The sequence below is a fragment of the Physella acuta genome, unplaced genomic scaffold (assembly GCF_028476545.2).
Source record: "Physella acuta isolate Inbredline_101_S28 unplaced genomic scaffold, ASM2847654v3 ptg000188l, whole genome shotgun sequence".
NCBI classification, from domain to species: domain Eukaryota; kingdom Metazoa; phylum Mollusca; class Gastropoda; family Physidae; genus Physella; species Physella acuta.
Window position 1 is genome coordinate 320,416 of NW_026731707.1, and position 20,124 is coordinate 340,539.

Genomic DNA, 20,124 nt, shown 5'->3' on the forward strand with positions numbered 1-20,124 from the left:
TTATTCAGGTCTTTGCTCAGTTCTTTGAAGGCTCCAGATTTTATATAATTTAGGACTTATACTAGCAATGGAGTCTTGATGGCGATTGGTGAGGGCAGTGGTTAGGGAGCTAAATCTTTTCTGCTTTCTGAATGCCCGATTTTGACCTAAACATAGATGGTGCACCATCTGTACAAACCCTCACAGCCGTTTTAACCGTTTTAATCATCCAATTTTAAAAAAAAACGTATTTATTTTCTCCATGCTATCTTCACAAAAGAGCAACTCTTCTTTGCTATCATCTGAATGAATATAGACAAAGACCAGCAACTGCGAACACAAACTCACGTCTGTTGATTTATCAACTTGAAAAGCAAAACATGTTGAAAGCTTAATTTCAATAAAAATGTGTTATTTAACATCTACTGACATGTAAGAATTAACTTCACCATGTTCAATATGCAGCGTTTGACGAGATTTTCTCCTATTGTGTTTGTTTTTTGCTTGGCATTTTCTGTCGCGACTTTATGTGATGCTTATGCTTGCACTAATTCTGTGTTTCCTTGGTGAAAACTTCCTGTTCGATCAAGTCTCTGACGTCTGCAACTAGCTTCTTACCGACGAAAGAACTCCATATCTTTGTTGATGTGTTCCGAATGACTCGTCTCAAATGACGTTTTAGTTTTGAAGATTTCATAGATTCGTGACTGAGAACAACTTTGTACAGTACGCTTTGCTTCTTCTCTATTCCCTTTCCAGTGATGTTAGTAAAGCCGAATTTCAAAAAATTCTTCTAAATATTTATGTTTTGTTTCAAATTAATAAGGTTTAGTATACCAGTTGGCGACCCCCCAGAAAGCCCTTCGCGACCCCCAGGGGGGTCGCGACCCCCAGGTTGGGAACCCGTGACTTACAGCAACTAGGCCTACTTTTAATCCGTACTCAAGCGGGACACGGGGCAGATGAAGTAGAGTTGATCTGTTTCTGTGACGTCGGCGTATGCCGAGATGGTGTGGTCAACACTATGTCCAGTCGACTTTACTTCCCCTAACAAACTCAAGCCAGGATTCGAACCTTTGGGTTGGTGGTCGTACGCTCTACTATACGACCCCGTCGTGCCACTTAGAGAGACTAATTAGTACAGTTATGTCTTTCGACACTAATTAAAATTTGATCATAAACTCACGTTATAACTTAAGCATGTAATTATCATTTAATTGATGACTAATTGATTGAACTGTTATTCTGAAATGCATCTTCAGCTGTCAGTGGTGAAGGGAGATAATTTGTGTACAGTAACTGTATGTTATCTCCCTGTGGACTGGCTCGGTAACTTAAGCATTGTTTTCTTTGCTTTGAGATGAAATGATGTGTTTTCTTACTTCCCCTTTCCTTTCCTTACCTCTGTGCGAGTCACGAAAAACGTTAGTTTGTTGTGAACGTTAAATCGTTGTCCAAAAGGGGAGACCCATATAGGGCCCATTTTCTTGTAGGTCCCATCCACTGTCCTGTAGGACCCATCCCCTTCATGCAGGGGCGTAGCGAGGGGGGGCGGGGGGTGCGGACCGCACCGGGTGACACCATTTAGGGGGGTGACACCAAGGACTTGAGAGGGGGGGGGGGTGCAAATCGAAAGGTTGAGGGGGGGGGGGGCAAATTGAAAACTTGAGGGGGGGGGGTGCAAATCGAAAATTTGAAAGTTTGTCCCTGGGAAGGGTCTCTATGCCTCTGGGGGGGTGACACCATTAAGTGCCGCACCGGGTGACACCCGACCTCGCTACGCCACTGTCTTCATGTACGACATAAGGACTCATCTTTCTGTAGGACAAAGTCACCAGCGTTTAGGGCCAATTCACTGCCCTGTAGGACACAATAACCGTCCAGTAGAACTAGTCCACCATGCTAGAAGACCCATCCACCATACTGCAGCATCCAACAACCATTCTATAGGACCATTCACCATAGTGCAAGACCCATCCACCATACCGTAGGACCCATCCACCTTCCTATAGGACGCATCCACCATACCGTAGGACCCATCCACCGCCGTATAGGACCCATCCACCATACTGCAGGACCCATCCACCTTCCTATAGGACGCACCCACCATACTGCAAGACCCATCCACCATACCGCAGGGCCCACTAGCATAGTGCAAGACCCATCCACCATCCAATAGGACCCACCCATCCTACCCCAGGACCTATTCACCGCCTTGTCCTGGGAATGAATGGAACCATCGTGTGTAGGCGTTTGAGCGATTCCTGATGGTCGAGAACCCCCCCCCCCCCACCCTCCCCCACCCCCTCCACGGCCTCTTAACCACGAACCCGTTCACGCCGATGGCTGCGTCAACAAGGCTGCACCCGACGACACCGTTCTGGCACCTGTTCCCGCCTTCTTTTAATGATTCCAATCTGCCAGACACATGCGCAGCCCCCCCCCCCCCCCGTTCCTCTCACAGACTGGAGATGTTACCGGGTCGCAAGCAAAAAAAAAAAACGCCCGGGTCATCTTTTAAGCTCTATTTCACCCTCTCCTATGAAACGAAAAAAAAACTGATATTTTTTTCTGGCTTTTGAAGTACAAAACAGATAACGAAAGATTGGTTTATTTTTTTAAACACATCTTTTTTTTTATTTTCGCTGACGAAGATCTTTCGACGATAAACCAACTCGAATATTTACAATATTTACATTATTTTTCTACTTATTAATTCTTTATTAACACATATTATTATTAAATATTATTATTTAAATAAAGTATTACTTTATTAAATTAATATTAATTGAAATTGAGTTTGGGGGAGTGAAGAGTTATCATAAATTTGGGTGTAGGTGTGCGCCTCTTTTACGCAATAAAAAGATTTTTTTATTTATGAACTGCGACAGATTGCGTCAGCGTTTGTTTATCAACAGAGCGGGAGAGGAAGCCGCGCCTCACAAAGGCTGACTGGGAATAAAAACAAATAGGATTTCTTTAGCCTATTGTTGGCAGGGGTAATGATTTCAATACGATCATATGAGAGACATTTATCATGTGGTTTCTATTTTTTTTTAATGTGATAAAAAGCACGGTAGGTAGATTTTATACATTTAAAGTTAAGGAGGTTGGGGTGGGGACGGTGCTTTTGATTTGATAATCAAATGTCCTTTTTGAAAATAATATAACGGCGTGGTCAAGGGGATAACACGCACAACTGCCAGAACAAAAGTCTAGAGTTCGGTTCCACGATTTTCAGTCCTTATGAAGTCATGAAGTTTACCCAGCCTTGATGGGATAGGTGGTCAATGTGACAGTAACTGGTTAACTCTACTTCATCTGTTCGGGTGGGTTCTGAGGTTCGAACTTTAGGGCGTTTCCCGTCAATATATGTGTGGCATCCACTAAACGTATCGCCCTTTGTAAAACAGCCTGTATTTATAGGTGACTCACCCCCTCTTACCTGCTGACTCCCTGATTGATGTATAGTGACGCCACTCACCCCAACCTTGTGACGTATACAATGCGTCTCCTACCTAATGACGACTCTCCCCTTTATGGCGCATACACTGTGCCCCCCCCCCCCTCCCACTTAACGACGCCCTGGTCGTCACCCCCCCCCCCCTCCACCCTAGCGACGCCATGTTTGCCAAGCGACGCCATCGATAATCCATCACATTTTAAAATAAATTTTGCAAACAATTTTTTCATTAAAAAAAGTATTTTTGAAGATATTTCCAGACCTGTCAATGAAACAAATTAATTTCACATGTTAAAGCAATTGATAAACATAATCGACATGCTTCTACGTATGCCAATATTCAGTACACGCTGCAGATGAATTTAGTAGGACTTCATGAACCCTTTAAAAGGTGGACCTAAATATGAATTTAGTTGGACTTCATGAACCCTTTAAAAGGTGGACCTAAATATGAATTTAGTTGGACTTCATGAACCCTTTAAAATGTGGACCTTAATATGAATTTAGTTGGACTTTATGAGCCATTTAAAAGGTGGACCTCAATATGAATTTAGTTGGACTTTATGAGCCATTTAAAAGGTGGACCTCAATATGAATTTAGTTGGACTTTATGAGCCCTTTAAAAGGTGGACGTCAATATGAATTTAGTTGGACTTTATGAACCTTTTAAAAGGGGGACCTAAATATGAATTTAGCCGGACTTAGTGAGCCCTGAATAAGGTGGACCTACAACACCGTATGAGTTCATGTGACCTGTTTATGTTGTGTTTGTTTGATCCACATACGTGGCATTTATTTGATCCTTAAAATACAAGTGACCACTGTATGTGGTGATCACATGCCCCCTGTGCACATGTGGGTTTAACATGACCCCTGAGACCTATGCGGTTTTCAACTGACCCCTGTAATAAAACATAAAAAAAGATAATAAAAGGCGGATTTGGTTTTGGCACGTAGCCATATATTTTTAATCAGATTTTGTAAGGTAGACTGCAAAAAATTCTCAGCAATGTGTCATGTATCACAATTAGGCTAATTATTTTAATACGAAAAAATTGATTACGGTTAAATTGTGCTAAAACTAAGGGTTCAGTCAATCTCAATCAACATCTTCATTCAACATCTTCATATTCAGTCAACATCTTCATATCCAGTCAACATCATATCCAGTCAACATCTTCATTTCCAGTCAACATCTTGATATCCAGTGAACATCTTTATATCCAGTGAACATCTTGATATCCATTCAACATCTTGATATCCAGTCAACGTTTTAGTCCAGTTAGGATCTTCGTGTCCAGCCTAGATCCCACCTCTGGTCAATATTCCACTGTCCAGTCAACATCGTCGTGCCTAGTCAACAAAGTCATCCGACCATTCAAAAAACCAGACAACTTCTCCCCTAAATTAAAACCCAATTTCAAACAGTTATCTAGAGAAACTTAGCAAAGCCCACCAACCACAGTCATCCACTATTTGCATCATTGACATTGTTGTCGTGTTCAGATATAATAGAAAAATGAGCATTTGAGAAAAGACAATAGAAAAAACAGTGAGAAATTAAAGGGAGGTAAATTGGTTGAGCGTGAGTTTGGACACTGCCTAAGCTTTAAACCGCAATATTTTACATCTAAACAAACGAAAATCTTTGACATTCTGATTAAAAAAAATATTTTTTTAAAAGAAAAAAAAATCAATTGTGTGTTGATAAACACAAATACATTAGAGATAATATTTTATATTATTTTCACCAATATTATTAAAATACATAGGTTCTTCAAGAAAAGGTTAGTAAATTTTGGAACAATATTAATCACGCTTGACTCCACGATTAACATTACATTTACAACAATGAAGAAAGGGTTAATATTTTTCTGTTTGTTTTACCCACGGAATGTAAACTCGGGATATTCAGCCCATTATTACACCAATACATCATCCATCCATACACTCATACATACATATATACTCCCATACATAACCTTTTTCCTTTCCTGCCCTAGAAACATGTAGCAGATGAAGTAGAGTTCATCTGTTTCAAAGACCTCGGCATACAGGGGTAGTGTGATGCCACCCACAGTGAGCAGCTTTATACCCAGCCGCCATAGCTTCGCTAACATGAGTCAGGTACCCATCAGAGCTGGGTGGACTCAGGAACGTCCTACAGACTCAAGCCTGGGGTTCCGAACTCGAGACATTCAGGTTAGCAGTCATAGGTTCTACCATCCAACCATTTAGCATACTAATAGCAAATGTTCAGCTTTAGCATTACATACACAGCATACATTGCATATTTAGCATACATACATTTCAACTATATTTCAACTTAAAAAAGTATTTTGCCTGATAAACATAGTTTCAGCATAAACAGCATGCATTGTGTTTGTTTATTTTCACCGTATATTTTCTGTCATTTACAATAGAGTTGGTTTAAATAAAAAAAAACAGGATTGAAACAAAGACACCAATTAAGAGCTGTTATATGGATTCTTGTCTTAAGGTATGGACGATCATTGGCAATTAACTTAAGATATATACAGCTAATTACATAATCAAAGTAGCTTAATAAATTCCTGAATAAAATACGATAATAGCAAACACAAAATATCAAATAGTTATTTAAAGAAAAGTAAGACAAATAATATAGGCATTTTTATCAAGTAAGTACAAACAGCAACACTCATTAAGGAAAATTATTAAACCATTTTTTTAAATTAATTACTGAGTAAGAATACTAATTAATAGGATATTTAAAATATAATTATAAATCTAAGGATAAGTTTCCAAAAAAAAAAAAAAGATAACTAAATAAGAAAATAAACATTACAGCATCATTGAGAATGTATATAAAGTGATATCGTAATTTTCATGGCATTAAGTAAAGGAAAAAAAAAACATCGGCAGGGAAGGAGTTAATAAAAACAAATGAGAAAAACCTGAGGTACATAACGATTTCAACATAGCTGAGTATTTCAGCAACCTGTTCATAAAATTAATATAATATACATAGATGAAAAAAAAGGCTTACAGTATTTGGATCAAATTACTCTTTTTCTCAATGTTTAATCAACAATTAGCATGGACAGTTTGGAGTAATAGCTTTAACCGGCACAATACAAATTTGTCATGAGTTTTTTTGTTTTGTTTTTTTTGCTTTTACAGATCATACAATAAAGTAATTCTCAAATCTGTAGGTAAATAGGTATCCAGTTATTTATAACAAAACATAAATTAAGTAAATTAATTTTTAGTAAACCTCTAATATAAGTATTAATTTAAAAAAAAAAGCAAAAGCCAATATAACTTTTCACGCCCCTATTATAAAAATTGATTTTAAACAAAGCATAAGCCAAAATAACAATTCGAAATACATTGTTTATTTGGTGATAACTAACACAGTAGACTGACTTGAGGAAACATTTTGAGCACGAGTTTGAGAAAAATCTGGCCACTTTCACTTTGTTTATGCCAATGTGGCTCGGCTGCCCACTGGCGCTGGCTTAGGTTTCTCATACTTGCCTGTACGTGAGGACACAAAGCTCTCGTAGCTGAAAGTAGAGGAATGAGATGTATATGAGGAACACATGACATGAGATTTGTAGGGGGAAGGGGGGGGGGAGGGAACACATAACATGAGATTTATATGGGGGGGGGGGGGAACAGCTAACATGAGATTTATATGGGGACACACACATAAGATGAGATTTATATGGGGGACACACATAACATGAGATTTGTAGGGGGGGGGACACACATAACATGAGATGTGTATGGGGGGGGTGGCACATAACATGAGATTTGTAGGGGGGGGGGGGACACATAACATGAGATGTGTATGGGGGGGAGGTGGCACATAACATGAGATTTGTAGGGGGGGGCACATAACATGAGATTTGTAGGGGGGGGGACACATAACATGAGATTTGTAAGGGGGGGGGGGCACATAACATGAGATTTGTAGGGGGGACACATAACATGAGATTTGTAGGGGGGGGGGGCACATAACATGAGATTTGTAGGGGGGACACACAACATGAGATGTGTATGGGGGGTGCACATAAAATGAGATTTGTACGGGGGTGCGGCACATAACATAAGATTTTTTGGGAGGACACATAACGAGATGTATACGAGGGGACATATAACATGAGATTTACGAGCGTTACCTATTAGGGGTGGGGGTCTACTTTTTGTAAGAATATGGGACGGGTACAGAAAACTATGCGTATTTATTTAGCTTTTTATAACATAAATAAATAAAAGAAATAACTGTTTATCATCGATACAATTTCTTAAATCAAAGCGATCCATCTTGCAAACACAAACCTGCAAACACAGAATTCAAGCCCTAAATATTTTAAGCACGGTGTATTCCAGCGATTAAGACAATATGGAGTTTTATAGGCTCCCAACTTTTATAGGTAAAGGAAAGTTTCAACTTTTGTGATGTTTTTCTTGGCTTAAAAAATGCGTCTTGTATACTAGAAAATTCGGTGTTTTACAATTGTAGTTTCTACAACATTACCAACAGCAAGGCTATACAACATTACCAACATTACGGCTATACAACATTACCAATAATAAGTAAAGTAGTAAAGTTCCCTATCAAACCTGACGGTCTACGGGGCAAGTGAAGTAGAGTTAATCTGTTTCTGTGACCTCGGCATATGAAGGGATAGTGTGGTCAGCACTATGCCCAGCCGCCTTTACTTTCCCTAAAGTGAGTTAGGTACCCATCAGAGCTGGGTCATTCTACCGACTTGAACCGGATTCGAACTTGAGACTACGGGTTAACATTCCAGCTCTCTACCGCTAAGCCACTCTGCCCCTTACCAACGGCAAGGCTATACAACATTACCAACAGCAAGATTATACAATATTACCAACGTTAAAGCTGTACATCATTACCAACAGCAAGGGTATACAACATTACCAACAGCAAGGCTATAGACCTACCATGTTAATGTATACCTTTATTCAACTAATCATTCAACCAAACACCAAAAACATTGATATAACAATGATATATCATTACTCAAACGTCATTCAAACATTATAAGGCAGGTAACAGATCTTGTTTACCTCCACCAGTTTACACGACAAAGGTAATCGCGCAATGGTAAACTGAACAACTACCAGACCTCGTTTTGGTCGCTCAGACAGAGCTACTTCCGCACCTCTCTCCGCACGTTTCGCATTCATCTTTTATTCTGGTGTAAAACGTCCATTTTAAACCCAGTATTTGTTCGACGCTTCCGAGGGGTTAATGCAAAATTAATCCCCTTGTCAACACTTTCGATTGCTGTGGGTCAAGAGAAGATAATGCAAGTTGAATTTAACAAATTGTCCCCCCTGTTTTTTTTAAACCTCGCCAAACAACCCCCCCTCCTAATAAAAATTAAAAAAAGTAAATGAATAAAAGCGAGTTTCGTTTTCAGTGTCGGGGTTGTTTCCCTTTCATCAGCGCCCCGGTTTTATCTGCTAACGCGAGCCAAACACAGCGCGGATTAGCTGCGCTTTCATACTTAATTTGGCTGCTTCCACGGAGCCGGGGAAAATCCGGGGGGACGGGGCAAACTGTGACACGCAAGCCACGACCAAAAAGGGCGGGAAAATGACGAGAACTTACACGCTCGCTGTTTTCAATTACACAACAAAATAAACATACCGCCCCACCCCCTCGTCCTCATCCCCCCCCCCCTCCCCACGGAAATTCCAGGTGGGTTAACATTCCCACCTGTGTGGTTTGAGCCAGTTCCATAACAGTAAGATCAGCCGACAGTCCTCTCTTACACATTGCAGGCCCTTAGCCCTAGACAACAACTACCCCCCCCCCACTCTCATGGCTGATTCCTAGTTAGCCTATCCCCCCCCCCCCCCCATATCATGGGACTTGAACCCCCCCCCCCTCCCTCCCTCCCAGAAACATCATGGTTAAGCCCTAGATAACTACCCCCCACTCTCATGACTGATTCCTAGGTAACATCTCTCCCCCCTCATCATATCACTTGACAAATTTACCCCCCCCCCCCTCAACATGACTGAGTCCTAGGTAACCCCCCCCCCCCCACCCCCTACATCATGGTTAAGCCCTAGACACCCCCACGCATGACTAAGCCCAAGGTACCCCCGCCCCCCACCTCCATAGTTGAGCCCTAGTGAACTACCCCTCTTCATAATTATGCTAAGTAACTGTTCCCCTCCATAGGGAACTACCCCTCTCAATAATTGAGCTATGTTCCCTCAAAGCTGCGCAGTTGCGTGGCCGCGCAGTAGTTTTTAACTGCGGCGCAGTCATTTTGTAAAATATATGTATCCTTATATAAGACTTTTAGAACACCGCGCACACAAAATATACGTTCCACACGATTTTTTTCGTCTTAGAGGAAACATTGGTGACTATCAATCCCCCCCCCCCCCCCCCATGGCTGAGCCCTAGTGAACTCCGCCCACCACTGAGCCTTAAGAAACTCCCCACCCTACAGTTGGGCAGACAAAAATTGCACTGCGTTGGAAGAAAGTCTCAGTTCTTTCAACATGGGGTAAGAAAACACCACTTTTTCAAATTGATTTTTAATAGAGGCAAAAGTCTAACCGGAAATAAACAACAAAACAAAAACAATCGCTACAAACCAACTAGGAGCTTAGAACTCGCGAATTTGATAAATCAGAAAGAAAAAAATTATGAGCGAGAATCCAGGAACAACAGAGACAAGTATTTCCCCCAAATTATGCTGAGTACTTATCACAGCTGACTTAACTCATGAAACTTCAAAGACTGTAACAGTAAACCAATTTACAATTTTATTTCTTACGCATTGAATTCGATATTAGAATTCAATACTTAAACTCAAAGGATTTTTTTTAAACATTTGACAGACTCGACTTCAAATCATAGAAAATATCTTCAACTCAATACATCATACGACGTTTGCTTTGTCGAGATATCAATAGGCAGTTCGTAGTGATCTCCCCTTGCATAAACTTATGGCGCGGCACTCGGCACAAAAAACAGAGATCGGGTGATGCGAAAATAATGCGGATTAAACCCGGGGATTAGGCAGATCGGTTTAGCAAATACTGAAACTTTAAAAAAAAAAATTAATGTATAGATAGCACAGACTACCCGCTGTTTCATTTTCTGTTTTGGTTTAAAATCATTTGCGTTTGAATGCCTTAGTGGGTTACAACAATACGCGGGTTTTATGGATCTTTTATAGTTTTTCTCAATAACCTAAATATAAGAATGGCAATGATCCATATATGTGTGTATATATATATATATATATATATATATATATATATATATATATATATATATATATATATATATATATATATATATATATATATATGTGACGAGCGAACATTTACCCTGCTCGCAGCGCCAATTGTGACGAGCGAACATTTATCCTGCCGACAACGCCAATTGTAACGAGCCAACAGTTACCATGCTCGCAACGCCACATGTAATGAGACCTAATTGCCTGTAGTGCCACGTGTTAACGAGTTTAACCACTCATTCTAGACAACATTGACCACAGTATAGATACTCAAGATGCAGGTTCGCTATTGATCCTTTATTACATGAATCAAGAAATGCTTCATAATAACACAATAAATCAACAGGAATGCTTCTCAATAATAGTCTGAATCAACTGACCCCTAACAGTCCTTCACTAGGCTTCATATAACTGAATCCACATGTCTATAATCCTCCTTAACACAATACGGCTAACCCGTTCTATAACCGACTTGACATAGTCACACAGACTGACTGATCTAAGCGAGCGATGAAAGAGGCAAGAGGGGAAAAGGGTCGAGCTCCGCCGTCCCCCCCCTATTTATCCCTTGAAATCGTAGTCGTACTTGTATCCATTTCCGTAATCGATACTTGTAATCGATGTCTCCGAATACTAGTTGCGCAGTTCTACGTACAGTCCGACTAATAAAACACCTGCATCCTATCCATCAAAGTTGACAGCTCGTCTGAAACTTCTCGTACCGTTTCCCAAAATAGCACGCGTTGGCTTTGAGATTGTTATCAGACCGATCCAATAAGCCACCTGTTATAGTTGCGTCAGATTTCATACTGCGCCGCGGCTTCTCGTTCGTTATCATTTGTAACTGGTAGTTAGGCCTACCCCAGTTACATCCACCCCTGCTTTTTTTGTGTGTTTTCAACCACAAACAACGCCTGGCAGGTGCACTCCTCCAAAGTCAATCGCACAGTCGTAAAAAAAAAAATTTATTGTTCCACTCACTGTCCACGACGTTCCATTCTTTACGATTGACAGTTCTACCTATTTCACATATCAACTGTGTCTACATCATCTTCCTGAGACACAAAACAGTTCTAGAATTCACATCCACCCTTTCCATTTGGTGCCTTCACCAGTTCACTTCTATAGCTCTTTGAACAGTCTGTTTTCATACCAGCGCGACCATGAAAGAATTGATGGTTGCTGACAAAAAATTTCGTATTCCTTCTGTTCCTTAAACTTCTCCGCGGACCACTTATCCGATGGTCTACTGTCTCTCTGCTTCTGGAGGGACCGGGATCCTCATTGTTGCCGGTATCCTCCACTTGTATATCGCGTTTGTTCTGTTGATGGTGATATGGTTCCGGAATGGGTATGTGAATTTCCGTTATAACTTCCGGTTCCCTAATTGTCTTGGGTTTCTCTGTGTGTAGCTGCTCTTCTTGCCTATTCCAATATTTCTTTAATTGAGCAATATTCGCCCACCGATCCGGTTTGGCGTGATCGATGGGTCTTATCTTAAAGGGGCCACCTGCTGCTTTAGGCATCTCCACGACTTGCCATATCTCCTGTCCCCAGAGATCGTGGATTTTGTTTCTGCCTAACGGGTGGCTACGCAGTAATACCAGTAGTATATTAGGTCACTTTTGGGTCGTATTTGGGTGGCGCAAAGGTTATATAGCAAAATACTCGGGAGGAGGATGCGCGGGATGTACAACGACATATAGTAAAATACTCCCTAGGGTCGCGCAAAGACATATAGTAAAATACTACGCCAGCTGCCGCAGGGTGGGTGAGCAGGATGTACAATGAGATATAGTAAAATACTACGCCAACTAGGGTTGGCGGAGGTGGTGGGGAAGTAGGTCACCACCGGTGACCTTGTGACGTAATCATTGACCTTGTGACGTAATCAGTCACATTGTGACGTAATCATTGACCTAGTTACGTAATTTTAATGCGTTTTTTTAATGAGTTTTAATGAGTTTTTTTAAATTTTAATTAATTTTTGACCTAGTTACGTAATTTTAATGTGTTTTTATTACATAATTGTTTAATTTGTTTGATTTAAATTGTTTAATTACTTTGTTTATATTGTGTAATTTTTATTAACGAGTTACGTAATTTGATTATTTGTTTACTTTTTAATTATTTTTTATTGACCTAGTTACGTAATTGGATTTTAATGAGTTTGAATTTAATTTTGTAATTTTAATTAATTTTTATTAACGAGTTACGTAATTTGATTATTTGTTTGATTTTAAATTGTTTACTTTGTTTGTTTACTTGTTGTTTATTTGTTTATATTGTGTAATTTTTATTCAATAGTTACGTAATGTGATTTTAATTATTTTTATTTTGTTTATTTTTAATTTAATTTTATTTTATAATTAGTTAAATTATTATTAACGAGTTACGTAATTTGATTTTAATTACTTTTGTTTATTTATTTATTTGATATATTTCTTTTCTTTGATGTATGGTATTTAAAATAAAAGACAATGTTTATTTGATTTTAAACGGATAGGGGTGTTGGTCGATGAGAGGGGAGTAATGACGGGGTTTGAGGGTAGGGGTGCGTTAGCGTGTACTTTGTGAATAACATCCATTAACCAGACACGTAACATCTGTTACGTATCGACCGCCCGCGAACTTTTCCGGGCTGCGTATTTTTTAATGGGAATGTATTGATCGCACCCACGGGCCATCACAGCATGATGTCCCACCTAATTAAATTTTTTTTTTTTTTTTTGTTAGGCTTCACCGAGTTTCCCCCACTCGGTTGACAGGTTATGGTAATTTACGACGTACATTAAGTGGCTTTCCACGAAGTACGTAGGTCATTATGCAACAGCTGTGTAATATCGATCGCATCCACTGACCATCACACCTAATTAAATTGGTCACGTATCGTAAGTGTAGCGACATCGGTAATTATTCGCTTATAGCGAGGTCAGCGAAAACCGATCGATTTGTCAGCTCCGTGAAGCCCTTAGGTAACAGCTGGTGCTGTAATTAGTCACGGCTCTCGGATTTTTTCATTAGATTACAGCTGTCCATGAACTATGTTCACATATCATACGCCCGATCATTCTTTGATCAAATTAAAAAATTTTGTTTCCACATGTCCTACGAACCGTCCCTTGCTATGTATGAAAGATTAATGGTTGTAACTATTCGCTTATAGCGAGGGTCAACGAAAACAAAATATATTTAAGGGTCGGAATTTTCTTTCGACCACCGTTAAAGCAGGTTTTGAGACGAAACGAGGTCTCGGTAGGTTCGTGCTTTTTAATGGGCGACAGGGGCGACTTAGTGCGTTGGTACGTAAGATATGCGTGGGTAGACATGTTTTTTACAAGTCTGGAAAAGTAATTAAGTTTTTTATGACCGTTCCGATTTTCTTTTGATCTGACCACCATTTGACCACCCTGAGCCAGATAAATTTAACAAATGTTCAATACATAGTCGCTTATAGTAACATTAGTGATTGTATGTTCGGCAAGACGGTTTGACAAGACATCACGACTCTGTTCACCGCCGACAAGGACATCTCTGTACAACATGCGGGAATCTATTTACACGACTTGACAATTTAACAAGACATTGTAAAACAACACACACCAACCAAACATCACCGACCGACACCCCATCAGCAACCGATAGACAAACTCCACAACCACTATACGTGACCGACAGACAAACCATGCAACCCCTAGCAGCGATCCAAACAACTCGTACCATGACCAATACTATTCCATTAAAGCGACATACGATATATGACGACATAGCAATCAACAAACGCGTAAAGACTAACAACGACAGTAACGTTAATTCATACACCACTATTTTTCCTATAGACGACCTACCCATGATACGTTATACATGTGACATATGTGAGCATGCATTCACCTGCAAACATGGTTTGAAACGACATCACGATACGGCACACAGACGACGAAGACATACATGTAGAGAATGTTTGCAAGAATTTACAAGAAAATATAATTTAACGAACCACTATAAAATACCACACACCATCAAAACATTACCAGACGACACATCAGCGACCGACACGAATATCCCATAGGATGACTTCTCACAGACATCTCCTTACACCCAACACAGAAACTCACTTTCTTACTTTTATATTAAAAGACAAGTAGACACAATGTGACATCTCCCCTAGACTGTAGACCGATGGGGTTGTTTTTATTCAATAAAAATTTATTATATATGGTCTTTTGTGATTTTTTAATGTGTTATTGTTTTGTTACTTGTCCCTGAAAGTTATGTAACTCGGTATCCTGTATAAGAGGTATGACTGGAATCAAAATCAGGGGAGAGAACGTGACGTACATCGCGATATTTGAAAACATGGCGATGTTTAACCTCAACCAAAAAAGGCAATGAACCTAGAAGGAAGACGAATATATATCTTAGTCTTGCAGCAGATTACCTTCCCATGTTCGCTTTAGTATTACAGTTTTCATCAATCTTCTTTTTGACTTGAACTTCTTTAATTTTTAAGAAAGTTTACATAATACATTACGTCTAATGACAATTTTTTTTTTTTTTTTTATTTTTACCACTCAATGTATTTTCTTTTTCTATATCTTACATTGTCATCTTAATTTTTGATCACCTTAGGTGGTGGTAAGGTGGTAAGGTGGTGGTAAGGTGGTGGTAAATTTGCTTAAGATTATAAACTTCAAGTTTTAAAAATCAACAACGTTATAGTACGTCGTGTCAAATGACACACCTTTAAAATGTCTACATTTAAAGTTCACCAAAATAATGACGTAAAAACTAAATATGATATGACGTTAGCATACATATCATTCAATCTAATCACTCTAAAGTACAAATCAATAATTTTTATTGATTAAGGGGCTGGGTGAGTTATTTTTATTCGGGTGCCCAGGGAAGGTTTGGAGTTGGTTGGGACAGATTTTATACACGAGTCGGTGACGTTTTCACCGAGGGAGGTTCGAAGCTAGACCATGCATGTTTTGGAATTGTTAGGGGTCGAGTCTATAGTAGGGTCGGGGGAGTTTTGTTAACACAGAGGGATGTTTCGAAGTTGGTACATCCATGTTTTAGAATTGATAGGTAGAGAGGCCATACTAGGGTCGGTGAAGTTTTCACCGAGGCAGGTTGCAAAGTTGGGACATGGATGTTTAGGAATTGTTGGCAGTTGAGTTCATACTAGGGTCGGGGAGTTTTGCTAACACCGAGGCAGGTTGTAAAGTTGGTACATGCATCCTTGGAATTGTTAGGGGCCGTGTTCATACTAGGGTCGGTGAAGGTTGGTTTTGAACTCGGAACATGTATGTTTTGGAATCGGTAGGTCTAGAGTTCATACTAGGGTCGGTGAAGTTTTCACCGAGGCAGGTTACAAAGTTGGGCCAGGCATGTTTAGGAATTGTTGGCAGCCGAGTTCAAACTAGGGTCGGAGATGATTTCACCGAGGCAGGTTGCAAAGGTGTTACATGTATGTTTAGGAATTGTTGGTAGCCGAGTTCATACTAGTGTCGGTGAAGGTTGGTTTTGAACTCGGAACATGTATGTTTTGGAATCAGTCGGTGTAGAGTCCATACTAGGGTCAGGGGAGTTTTCGTTAACACCGAGGTAAGTTGCAAAGTTGGTACATCCATGTTTAGGAATTGTTGGTAGCCGAGTTCATACTAGTGTCGGTGAAGATTGGTTTTGAACTCGGAACATGCATGTTTTGAAATTGTTGGTAACCGAGTTCATACTAGGGACGGGGGTGTTTTCACCGAGGCAGGTTACAAAGTTCGTACATGCATCATTGGAATTGTTAGGGAGAGTTAAACTAAGGTCGGTGAAGTTTTCACCGAGGCAGGTTACAAAGTCGGTACATGGATGTTTAGGAATTGATGGCAGTCGAGTTCATACTAGGGTCGGGGAATTTTGTTAGCACTGAGGCAGGTTGGAAAGTTGGTACATGCATGTTTGGGAATTGTTGGTAGCCGAGTTCATACTAGTGTCGGTGAAGGTTGGTTTTGAACTCGGAACATGCATGTTTTGGAATTGTTGGTAGCCGAGTTCATACTAGTGTCGGTGAAGGTTGGTTTTGAACTCGGAACATGCGTGTTTTGGAATCGATAGGTGTAGAGTCCATACTAGGGTCGGTGAAGTTTTCACCGAAGTGGTTTCAAAGTTAGTACAGGCATGTTTTGGAAGTGTTAGGGGTCGAGTTCATACTAGTGTCGGTGAAGGTTGGTTTTGAACTCGGAACATGCATGTTTTGAAATTGTTGGTAACCGAGTTCATACTAGGGACGGGGGCGAGGGTGGCGGACAAAGTTGTCGATGTAGGTAGGGTGCAAGAGATATTCATTGGGGAGTGGTGTCTACAAGTTATGTATCCCAGTCTGTTGGAGTGGTTTCTAGGGGGTTGTGCTATTAGTTGAATAAATATTTGTCTGTAGGATTGTCATACAGCCTTTGTCTGTCCAAGGAATAGTGTGAGTAGTAGTAGTACGGTCTGTTTATCTAGCGGTTGGTATTGAGGTTAGTGTGATGACGCAAGGTTGGATGGGAGAAGGGGAACGGGGTTGCGGACAAAGGGAAGGGGAAGGGCGAATAGTGATAAAAATAACTCACCCAGCCCCTTAATCAATAAAAATTATTGATTTGTACTTTAGAGTGATTAGATTGAATGATATGTATGCTAACGTCATATCATATTTAGTTTTTACGTCATTATTTTGGTGAACTTTAAATGTAGACATTTTAAAGGTGTGTCATTTGACACGACGTACTATAACGTTGTTGATTTTTAAAACTTGAAGTTTATAATCTTAAGCAAATTTACCACCACCTTACCACCACCTTACCACCTTACCACCACCTAAGGTGATCAAAAATTAAGATGACAATGTAAGATATAGAAAAAGAAAATACATTGAGTGGTAAAAATAAAAAAAAAAAAAAAATTGTCATTAGACGTAATGTATTATGTAAACTTTCTTAAAAATTAAAGAAGTTCAAGTCAAAAAGAAGATTGATGAAAACTGTAATACTAAAGCGAACATGGGAAGGTAATCTGCTGCAAGACTAAGATATATATTCGTCTTCCTTCTAGGTTCATTGCCTTTTTTGGTTGAGGTTAAACATCGCCATGTTTTCAAATATCGCGATGTACGTCACGTTCTCTCCCCTGATTTTGATTCCAGTCATACCTCTTATACAGGATACCGAGTTACATAACTTTCAGGGACAAGTAACAAAACAATAACACATTAAAAAATCACAAAAGACCATATATAATAAATTTTTATTGAATAAAAACAACCCCATCGGTCTACAGTCTAGGGGAGATGTCACATTGTGTCTACTTGTCTTTTAATATAAAAGTAAGAAAGTGAGTTTCTGTGTTGGGTGTAAGGAGATGTCTGTGAGAAGTCATCCTATGGGATATTCGTGTCGGTCGCTGATGTGTCGTCTGGTAATGTTTTGATGGTGTGTGGTATTTTATAGTGGTTCGTTAAATTATATTTTCTTGTAAATTCTTGCAAACATTCTCTACATGTATGTCTTCGTCGTCTGTGTGCCGTATCGTGATGTCGTTTCAAACCATGTTTGCAGGTGAATGCATGCTCACATATGTCACATGTATAACGTATCATGGGTAGGTCGTCTATAGGAAAAATAGTGGTGTATGAATTAACGTTACTGTCGTTGTTAGTCTTTACGCGTTTGTTGATTGCTATGTCGTCATATATCGTATGTCGCTTTAATGGAATAGTATTGGTCATGGTACGAGTTGTTTGGATCGCTGCTAGGGGTTGCATGGTTTGTCTGTCGGTCACGTATAGTGGTTGTGGAGTTTGTCTATCGGTTGCTGATGGGGTGTCGGTCGGTGATGTTTGGTTGGTGTGTGTTGTTTTACAATGTCTTGTTAAATTGTCAAGTCGTGTAAATAGATTCCCGCATGTTGTACAGAGATGTCCTTGTCGGCGGTGAACAGAGTCGTGATGTCTTGTCAAACCGTCTTGCCGAACATACAATCACTAATGTTACTATAAGCGACTATGTATTGAACATTTGTTAAATTTATCTGGCTCAGGGTGGTCAAATGGTGGTCAGATCAAAAGAAAATCGGAACGGTCATAAAAAACTTAATTACTTTTCCAGACTTGTAAAAAACATGTCTACCCACGCATATCTTACGTACCAACGCACTAAGTCGCCCCTGTCGCCCATTAAAAAGCACGAACCTACCGAGACCTCGTTTCGTCTCAAAACCTGCTTTAACGGTGGTCGAAAGAAAATTCCGACCCTTAAATATATTTTGTTTTCGTTGACCCTCGCTATAAGCGAATAGTTACAACCATTAATCTTTCATACATAGCAAGGGACGGTTCGTAGGACATGTGGAAACAAAATTTTTTAATTTGATCAAAGAATGATCGGGCGTATGATATGTGAACATAGTTCATGGACAGCTGTAATCTAATGAAAAAATCCGAGAGCCGTGACTAATTACAGCACCAGCTGTTACCTAAGGGCTTCACGGAGCTGACAAATCGATCGGTTTTCGCTGACCTCGCTATAAGCGAATAATTACCGATGTCGCTACACTTACGATACGTGACCAATTTAATTAGGTGTGATGGTCAGTGGATGCGATCGATATTACACAGCTGTTGCATAATGACCTACGTACTTCGTGGAAAGCCACTTAATGTACGTCGTAAATTACCATAACCTGTCAACCGAGTGGGGGAAACTCGGTGAAGCCTAACAAAAAAAAAAAAAAAAAAATTTAATTAGGTGGGACATCATGCTGTGATGGCCCGTGGGTGCGATCAATACATTCCCATTAAAAAATACGCAGCCCGGAAAAGTTCGCGGGCGGTCGATACGTAACAGATGTTACGTGTCTGGTTAATGGATGTTATTCACAAAGTACACGCTAACGCACCCCTACCCTCAAACCCCGTCATTACTCCCCTCTCATCGACCAACACCCCTATCCGTTTAAAATCAAATAAACATTGTCTTTTATTTTAAATACCATACATCAAAGAAAAGAAATATATCAAATAAATAAATAAACAAAAGTAATTAAAATCAAATTACGTAACTCGTTAATAATAATTTAACTAATTATAAAATAAAATTAAATTAAAAATAAACAAAATAAAAATAATTAAAATCACATTACGTAACTATTGAATAAAAATTACACAATATAAACAAATAAACAACAAGTAAACAAACAAAGTAAACAATTTAAAATCAAACAAATAATCAAATTACGTAACTCGTTAATAAAAATTAATTAAAATTACAAAATTAAATTCAAACTCATTAAAATCCAATTACGTAACTAGGTCAATAAAAAATAATTAAAAAGTAAACAAATAATCAAATTACGTAACTCGTTAAT

At 39.4% G+C, this 20,124-nt stretch overlaps 1 protein-coding gene across 1 annotated transcript in view; it reads right to left on the bottom strand.

The window, feature by feature from the left end:
- Positions 1-6,358: 6,358 nt before the first annotated feature.
- LOC131936820 (peroxisomal ATPase PEX1-like) overlaps positions 6,359-20,124 on the bottom strand; it is a 54,815-nt gene continuing 41,049 nt past the window's right edge. Inside the window, exon 25 of the mRNA XM_059293899.1 lies at positions 6,359-6,990. Within this exon, the coding sequence (XP_059149882.1) occupies positions 6,906-6,990 (85 nt within the window). The 3' untranslated portion in view covers positions 6,359-6,905. The remainder of the gene's footprint in view (positions 6,991-20,124) is intronic.